This window comes from Lissotriton vulgaris, chromosome 4_1 (assembly GCF_964263255.1).
Source record: "Lissotriton vulgaris chromosome 4_1, aLisVul1.2, whole genome shotgun sequence".
Lineage (NCBI taxonomy): Eukaryota > Metazoa > Chordata > Amphibia > Caudata > Salamandridae > Lissotriton > Lissotriton vulgaris.
Genome location: NC_141691.1, coordinates 2,003,128,682 through 2,003,154,663, shown reverse-complemented (window position 1 = coordinate 2,003,154,663; position 25,982 = coordinate 2,003,128,682). Strand labels below are relative to the sequence as shown.

Below are 25,982 nucleotides of genomic sequence, written 5' to 3'. Positions count from 1 at the left end.
CAATCCTTGCATTTTTCATTTCCCTTATCAGTCTCCATTAAAGCGCTTAGATGCTGCTCCACCTTTAATCTCCTTCACCGAAACAGTTACAAGAGTTCCATTTCTTGCTGACCTGACATTTCACTTTCCACCCCAGCTCTTCGGAGGATCTTAACCGCCGGGTGCTGACTTTGAATGATGCGAGCCAATTCAAATGGTAAAATAACCAGTGCTTAAAAGGGGGAGGTACTGTCCGGTGCGGAGTACCTGCACTTCCCTACTTTGAAAGGGAGTATAACTGCACGTCCTTACTTTGAAAGGCAGAGTACCTGCACTTCCTTACTTTGAAAGGTAGAGTACCTGCACTTCCCAATACTGCTGTAATATATTTAATGAGAGAGTACCTGCACTTCTCAGGAGCAAACAGGTACTCTGAATAGGAAGTACCTGCACTTCTGTATTTCCATTCCGTGCGTGCTAAGCTGTGGTACACACCTTTACTGGTGCTGTGCTACACACCTTTACCGAAGCGGGCTGTAGGTACACACCTTTACCGGCGGTGCATGCTGTTGCGCACACCTTTGCCGGTGGTGCATGCTGTTGTGCACACCTTTACCTGGGGTGCATGCTGTGGTACACACCTTTGCCGGTGGTGCATGCTGTTGTGCACACCTTTACCTGGGGTGCATGCTGTGGTACACCTTTACCGGTGGTACATGCTGTGGTGCACAACTTTACCAGTGGTGGATGCTGTTGTGCACACCTTTACCTGGGGTGCATGCTGTGGTACACCTTTACCGGTGGTGCATGCTGTGGTACACCTTTACCGGTGATGCATGCTGTGGTACACACCTTTACCGGTGGTGCATGCTGTGGTGAACACCTTTACGGGTGGTGCATGCTTTGGTACACACCTTTACCGATGGTGCATGCTGTTGTGCACACCTTTACCGGTGGTGCACACTCTTACCGGTGGTGGATGCTGTGGTGCAGACCTTTACCGGTGGTACAGACCTTTACAGGTGGTGCATGCTGTGGTGCACACCTTTACCGGGGGTGCATGCTGTGGTGCATCCCTTTACTGGCGGTGCATGCTGGGGTACACACCTTTACTGGTGGTGCATGGTGCATGCTGTTGTACACACCTTTACCAATGGTGCATGCTGTGGTGCACACCTTTACTGGCGGTGCGTGCTGTGGTGCACACCTTTACCAGTGGTGCATGATGTGGTGCACACCTTTACTGGGGTGTGTTGTAGGTACACACCTTTACCGGTGGTGCATGCTGTGGTCCACACCTTTACCGAGGTGTGCTGTAGGTACACACCTTTACCGGTGGTGCATGCTGTGGTGCACACCTTTGAGGTAATATAAATTTTATGGTCATGTTGTGTTCCCTAGCGAGTACCCCACCGACTCCATGTACGAGTTAAAAGTGCATGTAACTTCCCTCCTGTACCAGCTATGAAGACGCAAATACATTTGCGTCCAACGTTAACTTGTCCTCTTTCAGACCCACCATGAATGGGTTTGATGGTCCGTTCCTAAGTATGCTATGCCAACGTCTTTTTGAAGTGTACTCCTACGTTTTTCAGCCTGGCTGAAAGTAGGCCCTGAATCTCTGCCACCGAGCCTCTTCTCTGGCTTCTGACTGCGAGGGCCTCTGCCCAAGCAGCCCCCGCACCCGTGAACTCTGACTTACTTCTAGCGCGGCCCTCCGTGCTCAGCTCAGCCTGCTGCCTGCCAAGATTGACTATAACCTTCGAGTTATCTGTTTTCCTCCCCGAAGATACATTCCAGCCTGCTAGCTTCAGTAAACATCCTTCCTCAGCTACAGGGCTAAAGGGCCGACCTGTCTTTATGCAAGTAATTCATAGCCTCTGTTGCCATGCTTCCATGGAAGGCCCCATGCCCCCACGCTTCTCATACAGACACTCAGGCGCTTATACACGCACTCACAGCAAGTATAGAATAGCTTCTGCTCTAGAGACCTTTCTGCCCAGATAGCTTAGTTCCTAAACATCAGATATCAGATATGATAGAAGCACAAGTTGATCTGACATGCCAGACTTCTGTCTCTTTCCGTCAGTGTAAATGTCAAGTCCCCTGCACCCCGTCTATCACACGTCATGCAGCTGCGCGCGCATCCAAGCTTCCGATTTCTGCTGACATTGCAACATTCTGTTAGCACCACCCCTTGGTGCCACCCACTTGCGTCACCTATCAGTGACGTTTTCTAGCACACACCCTAGTTCACGCCTAGTTTACGCCTCTTGATGATGTATTAGCACCACGTGTATAATGTTATCTTGTCTTCTCTCAGCTGTTACGCCTCTTACATTGAGCATTATGATGTAAATCAAGTATATAAGCTATGTATTGTCAATAAACGCCAGCGCGCTCATCTATCCCTTCTGACATCCTGTGTGGTGGTCAGAACATGATATCCTGATTCCTTTATGAGGAATAAAACCCTTAGAAACTCTTACACCACGGACTCTGTTTTCCTTCTTTCCGATTGAGTTATTATTGATTAAGTACTTACCTGCATAGAAATTAAGAGAGTAAATTAATTATTTACATCACCTTTACCAGTGGTGCATGCTGTGGTGCACACCTTTATCGGTGGTGCATGCTGTTGTGCACACCTGTACCGGTAGTGCATGATGTGGTGCACACCCTTACCAGTGGTGAATGCTGTGGTGCACACCTTTACCGGTGGTGCATGCTGTGGTGCACAACTTTACCAGTGGTGGAGGCTGTTGTGCACACCTTTACCGTCGGTGCATGCTGCTGTGCACACCTTTACCGGTGGTGCATGCTGTGGTGCACACCCTTTCCGGGGTGTCCAGTAGGTACACACTTTTACCTATACATAGTGTGCTACACACCTTTACCGGGGCGTGCTGTAGGTACCCACCTTTACCGGTGGTGCATGCTGTGTGCACACCCTTAGCGGTGGTGCGTGTTGTTGTGCTCACCCTTACCGGTGGTGCGTGTTGTTGTGCACATCTTTACCAGTGGTGTATGCTGTGGTGCACACCTTTACCGGTAGTGCATGATGTGGAGCACACCTTTACCGGTGGTGCGTGCTGTGGAGCACACCTTTACCGGTGGGGCATGCTGTTGTGCACACATTTACCAGTGGTGCATGCTGTGGTGCACACCCTTACCGGTGGTTCGTGCTGTTGTGCACATCTTTACCAGTGGTGTATGCAGTGGTTCACACCTTTACCGGGGTTTGCTGTAGGTACCCACCTTTACTGATACATGATGTGGTACACATCTTTACCAGGCCGTGCTGCAGGTACACACCTTTACGAGGCCGTGCTGCAGTTACACACCTTTACCAGGACGTGCTGTAGGTAAATACCTTTACCAGTGGTGCATGCTGTTGTGCACACCTTTACCAGTGGTGCTTTTTGTTTGATTTGCTGTACCCTTCTACTACTGACACAAGGACACTATTTTTCTTTTGCTTTATATTTCCCATTTCAGGTTTATTACTCATTTCCCTTCACCCCTCGCTGTTCCCCTCTTTGCCTCTCTACCCATGCCTCTACCTCCACCTCTCCAGTCATCTTTTCTACCCTCATGCTGCTTCCTTATACTTTGTTTCCCTCACTCCATTTCTGACACCAAGCTTTGTTTGATGCAGCTCAGTGCCTCTCTCCCTCCCCTCAGCTCTCTACCTTTATCTTCTGTCCACTCCCAGGCACCTGACCCTGCCGGCTTTGCCAATGTTTATGCAAATGTGCTGCCTGTAGATGTGACTAGACTTGCTGTAGATGCAACATAGTGGCCATCTTGGGAGTGTAGAAAATGCCTTTCAAAGATAGTCACCCGCTGCAGTTGGCTTTAACAGTGCCTGCAATGCAGTTTTAAAAACAGTGTGAAAGCTTCTAGTAGTGGAGGCCATTTTGAATCAGTATTTTCTATACTTCTAAGATGACTGGTACGTTGCAGCTACACACATTGTGGACGCCATCTTGGAAGTATAGAAAATAATAATCGGGTTTCTAGGCTCTTTATTTTCGAGATGACTGTTGACTGCTATTGGCTCTGTTAATGCGTGTGCTGCATTGGCAAAGCCAACACGGGCAACCAACAAGCATTGGCAAACTGGAACCAACTGACTCTTCCAGTGCTTGTATACTTGTTAGTGATGTATCTACATTGCAACAGGAAGCTCGGAGCCTAGTTATGGCACAATGATGCTCAAAAGGCGACATGCTCATCAGATTTCAACTTAGTTTTAGCACACATAATTATATTACTGGGTTCCATACCATGATTATTAAATACAGTTCAGAGATCCCTGTGCGATTAATGAGTTGAATATGCTGTGATCCAGATGCGGTAAATGTAGTTAAAACACTATGTTCCCTGTGTAATTAATGATTACATTTACATAGATCCCTGTGTAGTTGAAATGTCACGATAGCTGTGTGGTTAATAAATGTGGAAAAATGCAAAGAACCGTATTTGATTCACTGTGTAAATATGTAAAGATCCAATAATAATGAAAATGCTAATATCGCTAGGTAAATACGGTGTTAAAAATAATCCCAGTACGTTAAAAACGCGTAGACCTGTACCTATTAAAAATGCAGAAGTGTTAAAAAGGCTCCGATTCTTATTTCTGTAAAAAATGCTGAGATCCTGAACAGTAGTAAAACTGCTGAGATGTCTTTGCTGTAGGAATGTTGCAATGCCTAATTGACAAATTTGGAAGGACATTTTCTGTGTTTGATGACATCATGTGGAGGGGTCTTCAGACAGTAAGCCTGGTGGCAAAGAGATCTCATTTAACATTTGAAAATTTGGGTTCTAGTCTTTGTTCCTCACATGATAACTTGCATGGTTGGGGACAAAACGTTTGATCCACCGGTCTTTGTTCCTTCAGTTGTGATCCGGAGGTACCAAAATCAGTAATAGACCCTTGTACGAATCTTGGCATCTTAAAGGACTTAGAGTATTTTCTGGTTGGATGATACCCACTATCTTGAGAGATTGATACCAGAAAGATCTCCTTGTAGAAGGAGCTTTTGTGGTCACTTTGTTATTTAACAATTCTTAAAAAGGCTTTTCCTTAACTTATAATTTGCTATCATGAATCATGTAATCATGACTATTAAGCTAGATGAAACCTTACCATTGTATTCTATATTTTTTCTTTTGTTTCTGGCAGGACCTCGTCTCTGCGATGGAATTCAGGTACGAAAGAGCGAATGCTGATCAAAGTAACGGACCGGGAGCCAAGCTTTCTCATGCACCAGGGAAATGGATACACTCTCGACAGCCATCAAGGGAATCGTCCTCGGAGGTCTTCAGGGGGACAGCAGTCTCCCATCCTTCAGACATTTTCTGTGGACACTGAGAACTCAGTCTTCTTCCCCGATCGCAAGCAATCTCCTTTCCTCAAGAGGTCGGAGCACATCAGCGGTTGCTCCCCTCTGCTTGGCCGGGGCGATTCCTTCTGCTCCCTCCAGTCTCAGCACCGGAAACACTCCAGCGAGTCCCAGCCATCCTCGCCACGCTACGCCTACGAACCCCCTCTGTACGAGGAGCCCCCCATGGAGTACCAGGCCCCCATCTATGACGAACCCCCTGTGGACATGCACTATGATGGTAGTGGAAATTATAGGGCTGGGTCGCCGCAAAAGTCGCCTATACGCAAACCACACAACTACCTGCCATCCCCGAAACAAGGATCCAACTCGCCATACCAGCAACTGGTGCTGACCAAACAGAAATGTCCCGATAGGTTCATGAGCCTGGATTACAGTCCAGCAGGAAAGGAGTACGTGAGGCAGCTGGTTTATGTGGAACAGTCTGGATCCAGCCCAAAATTGAAAACCGGCATGCGGCACAAATACACACCCAACACCATTGGTGGTTCTTACTCACTGCAGCATTGCCCTTCTATTATGAGGGAAGTCAAGTCGGGCGACTACAGCAGCATGGAAAACTCTGATAATAGGCACAGCCAACCACTTAGTCATCTCTTCCACGGAGAAGACTCAATGTCCTGGTCAAGTCAACAGGACACCATGTCGTCTACGGGTTACTCGCCTAACTCGCGGAAGAGGAAAAGCAGGAAGCCTTCCTTGTCTCTGGAACCCAACACCACCTCGTCTGAAGGCTCCGGAGAACGAGACCTGCTGGCTGAGCAGCTAATGAATGAAGAGAGGCCTATGCCCACGCCTGCCCGTCCACAGATGAGTCGGACGGAGAGCAGATCGTCAGAGGCAGATATGCCGCGGGGGTTTCCTGAGCCGTTCCTAGCCCAGGCGAGACTAGCATGGGAAGCCCAACAGGCTCATTTCCACATGAAGCAGCGGAGCAGCTGGGATTCGCAGAAGGACGGCTCCGGGTACGAAAGTGACGGTGCTGTACCGTTGCCCATGCCTGGCCCTGTGGTCAGGGCGTTCAGCGAGGACGAGGCCCTGGCACAGCAGGAAAGTAAGCACTGGAAACGGAACACCTTTGAAAAACTTGGCTTTCCCCAGATCCTGTTGGAGAAGAGTGTGTCTGTCCAGACCAACCTGGCCTCTCCGGAGCCGTATCTGCATCCTTCTCAGGTACCGCTGGCCTATAGTAACGCTTTGAATCTCATTACACTGTAAAGATTGATTTAATAGAATTTTGCAAGGCTTTCATGTTAATTCTGTCAGCGTTTGAGACAGACGTGGAGTTGATTTTCCAGGAGCATCGAGCTGTGTGGTGTTTGAAAGGCCTGGGTAAGAGGCTCAATAAAGTCAATGTTCTCAAGGTCAGTCCGACAGCAGGCGAAACGTCTTTCAAAGTGAATACCTGTTATGTTATGTTATGTTATTTAATATTTATTAAGCGCGCATACGCCCAGAGGCTTCTTGGCGCTGGAAAGAGATAAAAAAACATAACAAGGGTGGATCAAACGAAAGTCTCTATTTCAGATATGCCTGTGTGAATAAGTGCGTCTTGAATGCCTTTCTAAAGGCAAGAAGATCCTTGCACTGTCTAAGAGCTGGCGGCAAAGAATTCCATAGGGTTGCTGCTAAAAAATGAAAACTGCTGCCTCCCTGTCGTTTCTTCTTAAAGCGAGGTACCTCAAGTAGGTCTTTGTGGGCTGATCTCAAGCTGCGTGAAGGGACGTATCTGCCAATCAGCTGTTTGATGAAGGAGGGGCCCTTACCTTGCAATGCCTTAAAAATGATACAGCCGGCTTTAAATTCGGCTCTTTGAGCCACAGGAAGCCAATGCAAGGTCTCTAAGCCAGATTTGATCGAGACCCATTTGGGAACATTGCAGATCAGTCTGGCGGCTTGGTTCTGTAGGTACTGCAGTCTTCTAAGTTGGCCTGTGGGTAAGCCTAGATAGAGACTGTTTGAGAAATCAATGTGGGAAAGGATTAGGGCCATGACCACCTGGATTAGGGCAGTGTGGGTGAGAAGGTGTGCGATTTTCCTGATTTTTCTCAGTTGAAAAAACCAGAAGAGACCACAGTACCGATCTGGGATTTTAAGGTGAGGTCCTCGTTGATGGTTACCCCCAAACTCTTTACTGTTTGTGATTTCTTAGGGGGGAGGCCCATGTCCGTAGGCCAGAAATTAGGACTCCAACTGATTTCGCTGTTGCCGGGCAGAACCAGCTCGGTTTTCCCCGGGTTTAATTTAAGATGATTTAGAGACATCCAGCTCTGAATTAGGGTCATGGTTGCTTGAAAATCCTCCACAGCATTTGGGGAGTTGAGTGTGAAGACTAACTGCAAGTCATCTGCATAATTATATACAGTGACTTTGTGTTTTCTTAAAGCAAAAAGGAGGGGCCGCATATACAAATTAAATAGTAAGGGGGACAAGGAAGAGCCTTGAGGGACCCCACAGAAGGAATTGATTTTAGGAGCTGAGAAAGATCCTAGGCAGACAGACTGGGTGCGTTCAAATATGAACGATTTTAGCCAAGCCAAGGCAGAATCTCTAAGGCCTGCCTGTTCGACACGGTTGACCAGAATGGAATAGTCAACCGTGTCGAATGCCGCAGACAGATCAAGGAGCACCAGGGCTTGGTGAAGATTTTTGTCAGCGTTGGACCTCAAGGTGTTCTGGACGGCCAGTATTACTGCCTCAGTAGAATGACCAGGCCGAAATCCTGCTTGGTTAGGTTGCAAATAGCCCGATTCCTCCAAAAAGTTTGAGAGGCAGTTGGTCCTGGACCTGGCCCGTCGGTGGTCGATGTTTTTCAACAAAGACAAAATCTACTGTTAGACTACGGGAGGGGGCACTGAGAACAAAGCCCACCACATGGTTGGCTGTAGCGAAGGATCATGAGAATGCAGTGCAAGGAACCCTTCACTCAGTGAATCCAGCCCACCCACTTGCACCCACCAAGAGACGTTGCTTGCAATAAGATTGAGGAGGCTTCTTCCTTGCCCTCCCACTTGGCTTCCCCACAGTGACAGCATACGTTAGTTCTGTGGGCTTACCTGCCCGCCTCCCTTGCACCCCAGATTTACCCAGTACACCTGTTCCAAATTCTCCACTATATGTATAGCTTAACAGCTAGAATCCACTTGGCTACTGCTCCACACCTAATTTCACTTCCTTTTATAGGTCTCTCCTACAGCTTTTAGGTATCTGTTTGCAAAAGACCTCTTGTGGACCATACCAAAAACGTACAGTGGGCTGTGAGCCCGCCAGCAGTTTACGATTGGTCGGCTTCATTGTCTGACTCATCTGCTTACTTCTTATTCAATTGTTTGCCTTCCTCTTCTTGTGTTTGTCCCTCCCCTGCAGCATTGCCTATTTACCATCCTTTAGGTTGCCTGACTTGTATCCTTCCACTGCTCACTTTTAAGGCGTTGCTTTCAAATCACACGGTTCCTCTCTTTTTACATTTTATTGGGGCGACTAGGCAGATTCCATTTCCTGCTGAGCTGATCCACTACCCATAATGCAGCTTCACACAAATAATGTTTTTTTTTATTGAATGTTCAAAGTCACGTCCATTTTGTTGCATCACAAAAAAGAAAGAAAATGCGAGCGAGGTGATGCGTAGAATGATTTGTGATTCCTCCTTTTGTTTTTTTGGTTGCCAATGCTGCGCAGCATTGGTAAAAGCATTGGCAAAACCAAATATTTAGCAAATCAAGGCTGATCGGCTGTGCCAGTGCTTGTTAAAATGCGTGCTCCGCTTTGCTAGCGTTCTTTGATTATGCACTCTGCTTTGTCCTAGACACCCTGTGATTACCTCCAGGCGAGTTCTTCCTCCCACCCTTCCATCAGGGCCGCACAATTTATGTCCTATTTTGGAAAGTCTAACTTTACCAAAATGCTTGTTTTATGATTGTTTTTGCTGATTGTTTATTCTCATCAGCTCCATAGGGTCATAAACAGCTGCAGTGCATTCACCCCACACATAGTGTTTGAGGATAACTGCTAGGGTGACCACTCCACCCTAACCCAGGCCGATTAACCTTTGTTTAGCCTCCTCTCACCTAAACGCTACCCACAAAAACTAACCCATGTGGAGGAACACCACATCCAGCCCCCAAAACCCACTGTGGTACCCTCATTATCTCAAGTCGTATGCACATCCCCTATTGACACTCGGTCCATCCTTCATCGTACGACGTCTCGGCCATGAGGCACCTCTTTATGTGCCTTGTACATATTTTTCATCGGGAGCGGTGGGCGCATTGTTGGTGGTTCTTCCGTCCGATGTTCAGTGCCATGGCAGGATAGGCAATAGTGACACAGAGAGCACTAGACCTGTTGGTGCCTCACTGTTGGCCAACGCCTTTCATGTGTCCTCCATTGAGCAGAGCAGAACTTCTACCAACCAGTTAATGGCGCATCCTGTGTGGTTATAGGACCTTGTAGCAGGGAGTTTTCCACCAGGAACTTGTTTCTTCACTGTTGTCATCCCAGACTCTGCCATTCATTTTGGCTTTCACTCTTTCCATGGATTGATAGAGAGGAGGCTGCGATGAAAGCGGCAGCCGGGACGGTCCTAGCAGCATTATCAGCCACAATAGCTATTTCTTCATATGACCCATGGCACCCACCTTATATCATGGGGTTTTGTTTCATAGGAGGAAACATCTTCTTTTTATAGTCACCTAGGCTCTTACAATGCGTGGATGACTCCCGGCAACCAGTGACAATGGCTTTTGTTCCTAAGGATGATTTTAGTCCCTCATTCAACCCCTTTCATTTCTCATAGGTTCACGGTTTGTCTTCAGCGGTATACAAGTGCTGTAGCAACATGTGTTGCTATAGACATGAGACTGCCCATACACTTGGACATATACCCTACCTCCCTGTAACTATTAGAAAACGATCCATGGTACAGTCTTTGGACCGCAGCATATGTCCCTGTAGTGACCAGGGCTATTCCTAGGTGTAAATGTGATTTACTTCCTTAAAAGGCTGGGTTTACAAAGGCAAGGTGTTCACACTCTTAAAGCCTTTTGCTCATGCTAAATATTACCCCATGATGGTGTAATACGTGTAATACTGCATCCCACTCAAGAAGGGATTGCACAGAAAAGTTTGAGTACACTGACAAACAAGAGTTTATGGCCTTTCCCAAACTGCTCTCTGGCACATTCCTACCCTGGAAAGGGTTCGAGTTTTACTCCTGCCAAATAAGAAGCAAATACTTTAAGTGGTGGGGAGGGCAAGGCAACACCCACAAAAGGGTTGGATCTGGCAGAAGGGCTTCTCCCCGTTGCGAAAAAAATTGTTTAGCATTGCACAAAAGTGATGCCATTGTAACACGTGTAATTATTCTGAGTATCTGCACGCAGATGTAAGAAGGAATTCACCAACGTGTTCCTGAAGTATGCCTGCAAACCTGCGCATGGTGCAGTTGTCCAGATGAACTTGTGTGAAGTTTTGTGAATTTCAAAATGTCTTAAACCTGCACTTATGCGGTGCATATTAACAACTTTTCTTGATATCGGGATCCTCAGTAGTTGATTGAAGAGTTCCATGCGTGGTGGACTTTTCCAGGTCCACATGTCCTCCATGTCAGTTAATAAGCAAATGTGGCTCGTTTCCACACACAGCAATCACTCAGTGACACTCGAATGTCATCGCATTCTAAAGATGTAAAGCCCAGTGCTATAAAAAAGTTTATTCCTTTCCTGGCAATATTAGCATTTTTCTGGATGTATTTAGCCTTGCGTAGGCCTTGCTGGATTGCTGAGTAAAGCAGAATATCCCCAAGGTCATCCCTGACACCGGCTTGGTGGACATTGCATTTAATGTGAAGGGAACAGCAGTGTAAATTATTCACTTGTGCCAGACAGCCTGCCCATACTTAAGGTCTTCCACTGAAGCCCTCTATTGATCAGCTTCTCTCTGGAGATTGGTGATGAAGTTTTCAATTTCTAAACTTTGCAGAGATGAATCTCTTTGAAAAGAGCAGAAAACATGATTCCTGTGTGAGGGAGGGTGGTGGTGACAAACTGCAGGAAGAGTTTGAGCTCGTTAGGGAGGAAAAAGTGATTGGCATAAAGGGCTCATTGGACCAGTCTGAATTGTAGCCGATACCTTTCACGCTCCACTGTGGTCCACACATTTTCACAGTTTACCAGCTTTTTAGGCGTTAGGAGGATCTTTTCAAGGAACAAAAGAACTGCAGGTAAGTGCAGGATGTTTCCCCTGAGGATACAGAGGTAGGTTTTAATTTTCTCCTGGAAAAGTTGTTCCAACTGAGACTTCTTATGTGGTTGTCTGCAGAAGGAGGGCAATGTGTATGAAAGGATGTTTGAAAATGAAGTTTCAATCACATGAGAAGTGGTCTTCAAGATCTGGATTTCTCATTCCCCATTTACAACTGGCTCTAACTTTATTCCTCGTTTACAACTGGCTCTAACTTTATTCCTCGTTTACAACTGACTCTAACTTTATTCCTCTTTTACAACTGGCTCTAACTTTATTCCTCGTTCACAACTGGCTCTAACTTTATTCCTCGTTTACAACTGGCTCTAACTTTATTCCTCGTTTATAACTGGCTCTAACTTTATTCCTCATTTACAACGAGCTCTAACTTTATTCCTACACAGCATAAGTTCTAAACTTTCGCAAACTATAGTCTTGCAAAATCTTTGGGTGAACGGAATTTCCACGAACATGGTTTGCTTATTGCTAGTAAATAGGTATGGCAGAAGACCTGTGACGAAGATTGAGAGAAACAGGGAATCTTTTCAGGACAGAACATGGTTTTCTTAACCAGATCTTTTCAAGAGAGACATGACCTTTTCTTTCAGATAGGGCCACAGGCTTTCTCTTGACTAGGAAGTCAACACTAGGTGACAATCTGCTGGAGAATGTCTTAGCCGATTGAAAATATATTTTACATTACGTGGTGCGTGCACTAATATTGTACTCATATTTGGATTCGGAAGCAACCATTAAACCTATGAGGAGCTGAATACCTAACAGTCTTAGGGCAACAATGATTCCCACTGGTATTATTTACAAAACAATGATTTCCAATAAACTCACTAAATAGTCTGATACACTCAATGACACATACAACATTTATGAATTAAAACACATCAGACCACCTTTGATTTAAAAAATAGATCAAAATATCTATGTAGTACAAGCAGAAAACAACACACTGACACCTTAACACACAGTGCAATGATCGTTCCATCGGATCCCTACTTTATTCTTGAGGAGACAGTCATCCGTAGAAGCTGTTAAATTGGGCAAGGCCCCTGGGCCCGACAAAATTCCAGGAGAGTTATTGCGCCATGATCTAACAAAGTGGGTCCCATATGTCAACTGACTGTGTAACTCCATAGCCTCAGGTGCTCTGATCCCCGACACCTGGAAAGGTGAGGAGATAGTTCACATCTACAAGAAAGGGGACCGCATGAATCCAGGCAACTATAGACCAATTAGCCTCCTGGACACCCTACAGAAGGTCTACGCAAAGCAGATTTTAAATGTAAACTTAATGATTGGATTGAGGCCATGGGGATCTTGACCCCTTACCAGGCGGGATTCAGATCTAGAGCAGGCACCATAGGCCAAGTCCTGAGGCTTATCTTTATCGTCTAGAAATATACTAAGCTGGCCATCCCTCTGCCTTCGACTTACTACAAGAGCAGTTTACTGCTAGAGAGCACATTTTTAATTCTGTTACTGCTTCTCTAGTGCAGCACTATGGGGGTATGAAAGCACTTCTAGCTGCTAGATGAGCACAAGAAGATGCTCCTGAGATCATGGGTGACATTACAGTAGAGTGTTTACAATAACATTGTACTCTTTCAGCTCTTGAACTTTTACTCAATGTCAGAATTGCAGTCCCCAATGATTTCCTGGTAGAAGGACCCTCCGGGCCTCAGCACCTACAGAAGCAAGTCTTGAAAAGCTTGCTCGTTGAAATGGGCAAGGGCAAATTAGGAGAGGAGTTACGGTGAACGCGTTGAGCATGAACTGGTCAGTGTAACAGCTAGCGTAGAGCACCGATATTAGGGGGGTTTTGTACTAGGGATAGACATTTCAAATGAATTGTGGAACCAGCTAGCAAACTAGCACCAATGCAATTATTTTACAATGAGTGCAGTGTACAGCCGTTTTACTGCTCCCCTTCCCACAACAGTGACGGTGATCTGCATCAGTGCCAGTATCATTTAGGAGTGCTAAAATGTAGAGTATCGCTGTAGCATAGCTTGGTAGCAGTTTGCGTTCTGCCATTCGTTAGATGTGTTTGGAGCATAAATTGGCCAGGTTGGGACAAGTGTAGAGAAAATAGTTGTGCCTATGCATAGAAGTAGCAGTTAGTAAAGGTGCGAGTGGACGCAGGTGTGGTGCCTGTTTAGGTCTTTTTCTCTCCATTGCAGTAGTCTGAAGAGATGACCTGTGGTTATGTGATAGAAGCCCCGAGTGTAACGGGTGAATATCAAACATGATACGAATGTACACCCTGCCAAGTCCCATGCCTCATGGGTTACTATTACTCATTTTAGTGCTGAACAATGCCTTGTATTTTTGTTTTCGTTTAAAAACATAAATAAAAGGCATTGTCATTTACAATGCCATTAGCTTAAACTCGGGTAACTGCAAGACCTATTGCATTGCAAATGCTTGTTTTGTTTGCAATTGTAATGGAAACTTTTACGGGGACGAGTAAAAGCGCTGCATATGGTATACCAAATACAACAAGCTGCTATTAGTGGCTAATTGAGGAATAGATGGTGTGCTAGATTAGGTTAGGAATTTGTCTCCTAAAGTGTGACTGGCACTGGTGTGCAATGGAGGGGAAAAGGGCTGTACAAGAGGAATGGTGGTTGGGGGAGGAAGTGCACAAGCAAGAGGAACAAAAATTATTGTTTGAAATAGCAGCGGCATGTAATAAATACAAAATGGGCAACATAATATTAAAACAAAAGGGGCCTGATGGAAACCAAGAGAGAGGGAGCAGGAGTTTTGCTTTGGTGGGCTAGTGTGTGTTAAGACGGGTCAAACTAGCATGTGTAACAGGAAAAAAGTATCAAAGGGCATGTGTATGGCTATATATTAATGCACAAAAGGCAGCATATTATGAAAACAAAATGGGCCTGAGTAAGAGAGAGAGGGAAAGACGCAGCGGCATGTAGTGAAAGCAGAACGGGCCTCAGAGACAGGGAGGGAGAGAGCGAGCAGCAGTCGTGATAACGCAGAGAGACGTGCACATGCACATCTCCTGTCCTGTCCGACGCGTGCGCATATTCTGTCCCCCTTCTGCAGAAAAAGCGACAACAATAGAACTCGCCAAGGCGAGCAGCGCATGCGCTTTGTCGCTGGGCGAGACCTAACAAAAGGAGGCAAGCAGCCAGGAGGTGATCCACATCTTGTAGGTGGTCCTGTTGTTTCTGGATTGTCACCCGCCCTGAGACTGCACGGCTCTCCCTCAGTCACTCCATGTCTGCACGGTTCTTCCTCAGTCACCCTAAGACTGCATGGCTCTCCCTAAATCACTCCATGTCTCCACGGTTCCCCTACAGTCACCCTAAGACTGCCAGTTCTCCTCAGTCACTCTACGGTTCTTCCTCAGTCACCCTAAGACTGCACGGTTCCCCCACAGTCACCCTAAGACTGCCAGTTTCCCCACAGTAACCCTAAGTCTGCACTGTTTCCCCTCAGTCACCCTAAGACTGCACGAGACTCTCTCAGTCACCCTACCAGCATTACCCTGAAGTAGATTTACAGTGAATGGTGGCACAGAAAAAGAGGAGATTGCGGGGGGTTGTGTGGAGTAGGACGCATTTAAACAACAACAAAAAATTGCTATGATATCCCAGCAGAATAGTCAGAGCTGTGCTGCGTGCATCAGTGAACGTAAACGATGAAAAGAGCCCTGAGGTTCTGCTGAGTGGAGGGAACGGTGAAAGCAGTGCTTAATTTGAGCCGGTGGTTTCCAGTGCTCGGCAACAGCACTTAATTGTAATACAGGCACTTGTGACAACTGCTAGCTGCTAGTCTAATTTGGAGATGAGTTGGGCAACAGTTGTTTAATAATTGAAAATAACTAATGCATGTCCCCCATACCATTCTTTGAGGTTTTGGGGCCTCTAACGGTTTGAATTGCCTCAGTTGTAGCAGGGTGATGGTTAGTAGCTGTGTAGGTACCATCATTGGCAGCCTTGGCAGGTGCTATGGGTGGTGAGAGCGGTACAAAAGGGAGTGGTGAGAGCTACAGCGGCCTCCTGACAAGGGCCCGGGCATTTATTTTTTGCAAATTTAGCACTGGGTTAAAGCACATTGAGGTAAGCCTCTAGAAGCAAGTGAGTGGTGATAGCTGGTAATTTCACTCACTCACCCACTCACTGAGACCGCTATCATCACTGACTCTTTTGGTCCATCAGAAGAAGTCACCATTGCAGGGTAAGAGGGAACTTTGATCCCTGCAGTGTAAGACACTTCTGCACGGGTATCATTTCAGGTGGTGGTGCACACTGGAGCTGAAGTTGGGAAACATGCTGTCCCCAGTGGGAGGTTGAGGTAGAAAGAGGACTGCTGCATAGAGCTTGCTTTGGACAACATTTCCTCTGTTGCCGCCTTTCTTAGAGTTCAGGTAATTGAAAGTTGCATTTACAGAGCTCCATTAAAGGAGAAATAATTGGGAAATGATAGTGATATATGTGATGCAGCAAAGCATGGGATCAGGAGACTCATGAATCGCCTTTGTTGTAGGAATGGGAGTATCATAGGGCATCTGACTCTGGACGAGTGAGCACCGCCATCTTTAAAGCAGTCATCTGACTTACTTACGAGTGAGCACCGCCATCTTTAAAGCAGTCATCTGATTTACTTACGAGTGAACACCGCCATCTTTAAAGCAGTCATCTGACTTACTTACGAGTGAGCACCGCCATCTTTAAAGCAGTCATCTGATTTACTTACAAGTGTGCACCGCCATCTTTAAAGCAGTCATCTGACTTACTAGGCTCGCTTTGCACAGATAACACAATCAAGGAGCCGCACTGAAAATGACCGACTTGAAAAAAGGGTCTTTACTACACTATTACAACATTTAAATGACAGTCATAAGCCTCCTGTTCTTTAATTACGTCCATGTGCTACATTCAGAGGAGACCACTGACTCAACTGACCGATTGCTATGTTGAGAGATTACAAGTTTGCCTGCCCTCCCCGTCGGCTGTGATGTCACTGGACAGCCATGGAGCAGATGATTGAACGTGGTACCCACTGGCAGGGGTGCTTAGGCACCGGACCATGTCAGTGGCTGCTGAAGGGTTCTGCGTCCGGCGTAACAAGTCGCACACCAGTCTGTCTCCTCCCACCCCCGATGCTGGGTTCCTACTGAGAGGAGAGTGAAGAAGAGTTGACCCGCATAGGATTACTAGTCCACTGTGGTCAGAGGAGCTTGAATGGAATAGATGGAGTATGCATCCCAGCACAACATCGCAGCCATGAAAAGGAGACGCTCTTTGCTCTCAGTAGCCAGTTGTCATTTTGGACTTGGAAGGATATAATAATACTGAAGTTTATATAGCGCAACAGCTACCTCTCACGGAGGTGTCCCGGCACTTAGTGAGCAAGAGGGGGCAGTGTACCAAGTGTGGACAGAGGTAGAGACAAGAATAAAGTTAGTGATTAAAAAGCCACGTTTTTAACTGTTTCCTGAAACACAGCTCTGAACTCGCATTGCGAAGCTCGAGTGGTAGGTATTCCACAATTTGGCTGTTCTGGCTGAGAACGTTCTCCCCCCCAAGCCGAGCTCTTGAGACACGTGGGACCAGGAGCAAAAGGATGGAGTTTCATGACGCCCTGAGATGCTGTGGAGGCCACCACCTGTCTCTAGAGCACACCTACAATCACAGTTGCCTGTTCCTCCAGATAGAGACCAATATTATTGATCCCTATACCTTTGCAAACACAACACACTGCAGCTAAAATGGATGCAAAGGCCACTGACGCAACAATGGGCTTTCTACTTTCTGTGTGACCGGCACTACCTTGGCTGGACCATTCCCAGGATGCTGCTCTGAGGCCTTGAATTCTTCAGTTATACTGAATTAAACACACGTCTGAAATTGCTGCGGTCTCTATACATGCGTGACATAAGTTCCTGAAAAAAGTGTCACCTATCACTAGGCTATAGAGATTGTTAATCAGCTCCTTCTGTATTTCTGTTGTTGACACAACAATGTTCCTCAATGCCAGAAAATAAGGCTTTTAGACAACTGCTGCTTTCAGAAGTACTGACCCTGAGATTGCTTCGGAGGCAATAGCTGCATTTTAATTCCTCATGACTGAATTGAATGGCATCAAAATCCATGACAAACGCACTCAAGAGGCCTGTGATTCAGGCCTCTGAAAACCATCGACCTTCACTTCCTCCGCAGGGATGGTCTCTCCAGATATCTTGGTTTTCAAACTAGCAGTGCTTAGAGAAATCAATGCACTCCCTACTCTCATTTCGATAACATGTCAAGAATGGAGGATAAAGCTATGTTTGCACTGGCTAATGACAACACCATAACTATAAAACAAGCAGACTAGGGCGGGGCAATTGTCATTATGGATACCACTGAATAGGACGCTGAGTGCCATAGACAACTGTCCGACCAGCGTTACTACACTCCCATGATACAGGATCCATCTCAGAGACTCACCACCGCCATTATTTTGATGGTTGACTCTGCAACAGCTCAAGGTTAGTTGACCAAGAATGAGGCAGATTTTCTGGTCAATACCCCCTATTTCTACACTCTCCCTAAAATACACAAGGGTATTACGCCACAGCGAGGGAGACCGATTGTATCGGGAATCGGGTCCCTACTTGAGCCACTTTCCATCTGTTGTGACTATGTCCTACATCCCCTTGTCTCAAAAACTCCCTCTTTTCTCAATGACACAAGGGATGCTCTCAACCGGATCACGGAGATCAACGAATCAGGGGTTCAGATAGACCTTCTAGTTACTCTTGATGTAGAAGCCCTCTACAACATGGACATTCCCCACACCTGTAAGCTTCATTTTGGAATGTGCGAGCATAGCGCTAAAACAGAACTTAGATCAATTCTACCACCAGACACATGGTACTTCCATAGGAAGTACCTTTGCCCCATGTCAGTCTTGTCTGTTCATGGCTAACTTTGAGAATATCTCCATCCAAGGTGACAAGAACCAATACTCATCAAACATTATCATGTGGCGTCGCTACATTGACAACGTCCTGATACCCTGTAAGGGAGATAAATCCACATGTGACACCTTTTACGAATGGTTCAGTACTCTTGACCCTTTCCTCTGTTTCACCAAGACTGTGTCCAACGAGAATCCACCCTTCCTAGACCTCCACTCCGAACGATTCAGTCTAGACGGAGGGAAGGAGAAGCTGTGGTCCATTCACTTCCATGCTATAATACAAAAAATCAATTTGGGGGATTGGGCCACTTGTCCTGTACCAGGGTCAATTCTGTTATTGTTCCGTCTAAAAAAAAACCTCATTCACGTACAAAGGATCCGGGCGGTATATCTTGGTTCTCCGCCTTTCTGTAACGTGACTGCATCATCATAGGGTTTATTTTGAGAATATGCTGACCTCCACCTGGAGGAAGACCAACTGGTTTTTCACTAGTGCCCAGAGATAAAAAGTGCAGTGCCCTTGTGAGCTTCATCTCCATCACCATCTAGACAACTGTTTTAATGATCTATGGTGGTATGTAAAAGTAAAAACAAAGTGGTGCGTGCGAAGATCGAGTTACTGGTCTACCACACAGTTGGTGGTCGACATGTTTTAGCCTCACTGCCCATCTGGAGGCTTTCTTAAGGACCGTTGTGTGTGCAATCGCACGTTATGGCAACTGTTAGATGCGGTTAATTTATCACTCCTTTCTTTATATATATATTGAGTCAGGGCAATTGAGTCTGTAGCTGGAATAAAAGAAGGAAAGAAAAGTACATTTGTATACTTTCTCTAATAATCTACCCAATGCGTTGATGCTTAATGCTTATGGCATCTTGCTGCAGCTTGTGGCTTAAAACTACGTAACACTGTGAGGAGTCATGTAGGAAAAAAGCATCACCTTCACTCCTCCACGTATAAAAACCTACCGACTGCAACAGTCTTACGATATGATGGCCACCACCTGAAACATCTGAGGGATAACCTACCTTATGGCCAATTCTTCCACTTATGACGTAACTGCAGTGCCCTGGCTGACTGCGATCAACAGGCTGCAAATCTGACAGCTAGTCTTGAAACATGCCAGTATCAAGCAAATATTGTTAAGATGGCATGCAAGAGGGCACGTAATAACAATAGACACTCGCTTTTGGAAACATACCCTAAAGCACAGGATCTGATTCTTACATGTGTAACATCATTCACACCCCAATCCAATCAGATAACAAGAGCGATCAAAACACGTTGGGGTATTCTACAGACTGGGAGGCAACAGTTCCCCCTCCGAGGTTTTCTTCAAATGCACATGAATCTAAAGGGCACCAAAGTCAACACAAGACCTAAGACTGTACAAAAACAAACACAACAATCTCTGTGGGGTCTACCACCAGTGACCGGACACTTTCCGTGTGGATCCTGTGGGGTCTGTGCCCTGACAAAAGCCTCTAAAACCATGCAACTAAGTGAGCACCAGATATGGACACAGCAATCACACTCTAACTGCAATTCCATTCACTGCATTTACATGATCACCTGCCCATGCAACATGCGTTACGTTGGTATGACCACATGCATGGTAAAAACCAGAATAATGGAACATCGCATTAACATACGCTGCAAAAGACTGACGACTAAGCTAAGCACACATTTCATTGAGAAACAACTCTCTCCAGACCATCTCTCCTGGAGAGTTTTAGAAATGCATCCACATGTGAACAAAACACTATTTGTTCCAGAAGGAGCAACAATTGGTTTTCTGCCTGTCTACCCAAATAACAAGATTAAATGATGACATCCGTTGGGGAGAGATCCACAGCTGATGTCACTCCCACATCTGACCTCGGCCTGATCTGCCCAGATACAAGCCAGTTGGGGAATCCGCCACATCTGATATTAGCTCGTAACTATGTCACTTTCTACACTGGTAGATAACTGACTGATCATGACAAAACGACCACAACATGTGGGTTGTGACCAGCCATATAAGACAGAGCACCCTCCCATGAGCATGACAATGCCTATATGCATTACCATATGGGTTAATGCCACCACACCGGAAAGTCCACCACTGTATGGGCATAATTACCTTTTCAAATTGGCACGACCCCACCTTCATCCCAACCCCCTTTTTTACATTCATCGGGCATCTACACCACTCCAAGATGGCCCCCGTTTTTTGTATCTCCACAAGTTTCCATATGGTGCCAGTTGTGCTCTGCACACAGTGTCCAAGATCCGGTCTAGTAGCTCACCAAATACATCAACCCCATGCTACTAGGGCGCTAGAGGGCGCGCTTGCGGAATGGCTGCCTAGACCTGCAGCTCCCGCTCCTTGGACATTAATCCTGCCTTAATCCTTCGCCACGGGGTGCTGCATTGCCCCCAGGAGACCGGGTCCTGCATCCGGGGGGTGCTCCCTACACTCGACCCCAGTTTGAAGTGGCTGCGACCCTCGGAGCCGGAGATACGTGCTCCTGTAACCTGCCCGACGCCTGCTCTGGAACTACAGGAGGCGGGCGATCGGCCGCTGCACCTACGCGACCCCTGGGACTGCCACGAGGAGCCCGGGCCGCACTGAGACCTCGCCTCCCTAAACCTTCTGAGACGGCGAGCGGCGGGGACGGTGCAGGTAGGAGACGGCTGCAAACCCGCCTAGGATCTCCCCCCAACCGGCGCACCGCTGACACAGAGGGAGGGCTGCGCCTGACGGGACGCCTGCTGCCACGGCCCTGCCAGATCGCCGTGCCAGTCATTAATAGTGCAGCAGGCCCGGACTTGCGTGGCGCTATCCACCGGGTACATCGGCAGTGGACCGGGACTGCCCCATTTTGCACGATCCCCCTGCCGCCTCCCGCTTTGCCCGCCTGCAGCGCACTGCACGACACTGGGCACTGGGTGCACTGGAGGCTACACTCGAGGAGCTTGGCTGCCATGCTTGCAAACGCCGTCCGGTGAGTCGCGTCCCCCCGGTGGTGTCTGGAGGGACCTGCTTCCCTGCATTTGATCCTGCGGCCTGTTGAAGCGGCCAGGGACTTGATTTTTCACATTCCCTGGGTACTGCATGGAAGATGCCCGATGCTGCGGCCCGGGCGCCCTAGACTGGACAGAAGGCCACTACCATTGAGCAGTTGGTAATCACGTAGCGCTACTGGTGGCGCCGGCCATATTGTGAGGCATTGCAGCGCTCCTGAGCCCGAAGCCCTTCTGCCCTGCGGCTGGCTGTTTCTCACCCGCATTGCTCTTCCATCCTTCCTTACTCTGTTTTTGAACTCTCCCTTACCACTGGTCACCACCATGGGACGACCTGATACTCGCCAGCCTAAGCTAAGCTTCGACAACTCTCGCAAGGGCACTACATCGGCACAGATGAACCCGGGACCCAGCGTGCCGCCTCCACAGCCTGCCCCGCCTATCGCTCCTGCTGCGGACATTACCAACCTGCTACAGGAGATGCGACAGGGATTCGCCACCGTGGTGGAGAAGGTGGACGGTGTCACGGCCCGGCTGGACGCCCTGGTCCATAAAGTGGATCGCCACGAGGAACGCCTCACAACTGCGAAACAAAGAATCTCCGACAACACCGACGCTGCCGCGTCCCACGCTACACAGCTGGCGAGAATGGATAACCTGCTCCGCATTATTGCGGCAAAGAACGAGGACTTGGAAGCACGAAGCCGCCGAAACAACATTCGCATTACGAACGTGCCGGAGTCCACTGCCACGGGTCGGATGGAACTCTATGTGGAGAAATTGCTCAAGGGCTCAATCGGAGAGGAGGCTTTTTCGTCCCAGTTCATCGTGGAGAGGGCCCATCGCTCCCTGGCGCCTATGCCCCAACCTGGACTGCCACCGAGACCTATTATTGCTCGCCTTCTGAATTATCGTGATCGCGACGCGGCCCTCCAGGCTGCCCGGACACAGAGATCACTTAGGTTTGAGGGCATCACATTCTCCATCTATCCTGATTTCACGCCGATGGTTCAGGACGAACGGCGCAAATTCCTCCCGGTGAAGAAAAAACTACGAGAGGCTCAAATAGACTATGCCCTTTTGTACCCTGCAAAGCTTAGAGTTACCCACCAGGGCAAACAACGCTTCTTTACCAATCCACAGAAGGCCGAGGATTTCCTTAAGTCGATCCGGAGGGCGCGCAGGGACGACCATGCCCCTGCGGACGAACTAGAGAACGATTACCTACCTCCGGAGCGCCACGGAGACTAATGGCCCCCACATGCTTCGACCTCTGACTGCATCGTACCTACCCACTGGCTGGCGTCGACTCATCATTTGCGATCTGGAGAGATACCTGTGCGGCGACCTTTCTGGACATTGCACCCCAGTGGTAACGTATACCAAGGACCACTCTCTCGGCCCTACCTAGACTCCACCAAGGGCGGTACAGATTGGAGCTACAGGCCGGATAGTGGCAGCGCGTACTCTCAGATGTACCCCTGTCGGGTGTTCCCCACTGACTTAATGTTTGTTTGGCTGTTTGCCTATCTGAAGTTGGGGGGGAGGGATAAGGGGGGTTTCGTTTTCGGGGGACTCATGGCTGCTGGCATGTTTGGGATGCTGGGGTGGGTGGGGGGAGGGTGGATTTTGAGAGGTTACCATTGCATAGACTGTATATATGTTTACTAGCCTGGTGTGTGATCTGGTTCTTCGGAGGCGGATGTGGAGTCATGATTTGGCCCTCTTGGGCACCTTCGTTTTACTATCGCTATGTCTATGGCTGCTGTTAACACGGCTGCGCGACTGACGTGCCTTTCATGGAATGTTCGGGGGTTGAACGATGCTAGGAAATGCAGGAATGTTATTGCATTTTTAAATAGACATCATATACAAGTTGCCTTGCTGCAAGAGACACACATGCCCGTACGTAGTAACACCCCATTTGAACTGAAGTGGGCAGGCACCCGCTCATTCTCCTCCTGCTCGTCATATGCTAGGGGTGTAGCGATTCTTGTTGCCCGTGGCGTGCCGTTCCACCGCCTCGGAGAGGAGGTTGACAGGGAGGGGCGGTATGTATTGCTGTGGGGCAGGGTGGGACATGACACCTATCTATTTGTATCAATGTATGCACCAAATATTGACTCACCTGTTTTTTTTTCTCCACACTGTGGGGTAGAATTGTTTCCATTGGAGCACGACATGTCATTTGGGGTGGGGATTTTAATCTGGCGCTGGCGCCCCCCCCTGGACAGGGCGGATGGTGTTGGCTCCTACAATCCCCGAGCCAGAGAGGTTTTGGAGGGAGTGATGGAGGAGGGTGGTTTGTTCGACGCCTGGAGACAACTACATCCCCTCGGACGGGAGGGCACACACTTCACGCCTCACACCGGGACATGGGCGCGCTTGGATTACTTCTTGGTAACCCGAGACATCACTAAAGAGTTAGTAGGAGTTGACCACTTGCCCAGAACCTTTTCAGATCACAGCCCTGTTAGACTGCAGTTCCGGACTCCCGGATGGGACAGTCCGCGACCACAGTGGCGGCTAGGCCCCGATATGCTCCTTGACGAGCTCTTTCGTACAGAGCTAGGCGAAGAGATCAGAGATTTCTTCCCTAGGAACAAAGGCTCAGTGGAATCAGTGGAACACATATGGGAAGCTTTCAAGGTCACTATAAGGGGGATCTGCATTTCCAAAAGCCATGGGGTCCTACGAGATATTCTGCGCACCATCACCACACTAGAGGGGGAGCTGCGGACGCTAGAGATCCAAATGGCGTCGAGTAATGACCCACACCTGCAGGTAGCCTTTAGAGACACACTATCCAAATATGAGGAGGAGGCTGCCAGAGAGGCGAAATACCGAGGCAAATACTGGGTGGCTAGAAGATACTGCGAGGGGGATAGGCCTGGGAAAGTGCTGGCAACACTCACGCGTGCACCACGAGAACATAACATCATATTAGAGCTCACTGACGAGACTGGTGCTATCACTAGAGAATCGGATACGATACTCACTACCTTCACGGCCCACTACTCGACACTATTCACATCCAAGGCGGAGACGGACGCTTCATACGCTGACTATTTGAACGAAGTGGCGCTCTGCTGGCTTAGCGATGGCGATAGGGCGTTCCTTGCGGCGCCTTTCGAACTTGACGAAGTTCGCGAGGCCATTATGTCCCTCAAAAACGGGAAGGCCCCGGGGCTCGATGGCATCCCAGCCGAATTCTACAAAGCTTATATAGATATCATGGCGCCCGTGCTTAGTGAAGTCTTCACCGAATAATTAGCTGATGGGATACTGCCCCGCTCCATGCGCGAGGTGGTTATCACCTCTCTCCTGAAACCAGGTAAGGAACCCACCTCTTGTGACTCTTACCGCCCACTCTCCCTTCTGAACTGTGATGTAAAGATCCTTGCCAAGATACTGGCCACGCGACTCTCGCTGCTCATGACCAGAATTGTCCTACCCGACCAATCTGGCTTCGTGGCGGGTAGGTCTACATCCCACAATCTCCGCACCCTTTTCTCCCTGCTTCGCACGGTTCATCCTGATGTCCCTGTGGCGGCGGTATTGCTGGACGCTACCAAGGCGTTCGACTCAGTCGAATGGCCCTACCTCTTCTCGGTCCTGGCCAGCATGGGCTTCCCTAAACTGTTCTTGGCCTGGGTACGCCTCCTGTACACGGATCCCACGGCAAGAGTACTGATAAATGGGAAACTGTCACCACCCATCAACCTTACGAGGGGTACCCGCCAGGGATGCCCGCTCTCACCTCTATTATTCGCGATTGCGGTCGAACCTCTAGCATGCCGCCTGCGCCAATTACACCGTGCGGGAGCAGTACAATGCCTGCAGCGGCAAATTGATGTGTCCCTCTATGCGGATGACATCACACTGTACGTAAAATTCCCGGATCTACACCTTAATCCCCTGCTTCGTGAGTTCGTCCTTTTTGGAGGAATGTCAGGTGTTCACATTAACTGGTCTAAATCGCAATTTTTTCCCCTTACGGATGCGGTAAGCGACTTCCCACTAGATTACCCATTGGAATGGTGTCGAGATGATCTTCGATATCTGGGTATCCGGATTGCTCGAGATAAGGACGAGACACTCCACTCCAATTATGGAGTAGCCATAACCAAGTTGACTGCCTCCGTTGATAGATGGATCACGTTGCCTCTCTCCATGGCTGGCAGGGCCTCCCTCATAAAAATGGTAATATTGCCCCGCTTCCTGTACCTTTTCCTTAATATCCCCTACTACCCTGGTGCTTTCTTTTTCAAGACACTCCGCACGGTGCTGCGCAGACTTTTTTGGGGTGGCAAATCTCCCCGTTTAAAATGGTCCACACTGACCCTTCCCTACGACCAAGGCGGTTTCGACATCCCTGATTTTGAGACATACTA

General features: G+C 48.0%; 1 protein-coding gene across 1 annotated transcript in view; it reads left to right on the top strand.

The window, feature by feature from the left end:
• ARHGAP39 (Rho GTPase activating protein 39) overlaps window positions 1–25,982 on the top strand; it is an 840,128-nt gene that overhangs the window by 435,990 nt on the left and 378,156 nt on the right. The window contains exon 3 of the mRNA XM_086966339.1: window positions 5,171–6,563. Coding sequence (XP_086822465.1) covers window positions 5,171–6,563 — 1,393 coding nt within the window. The remainder of the gene's footprint in view (window positions 1–5,170; window positions 6,564–25,982) is intronic.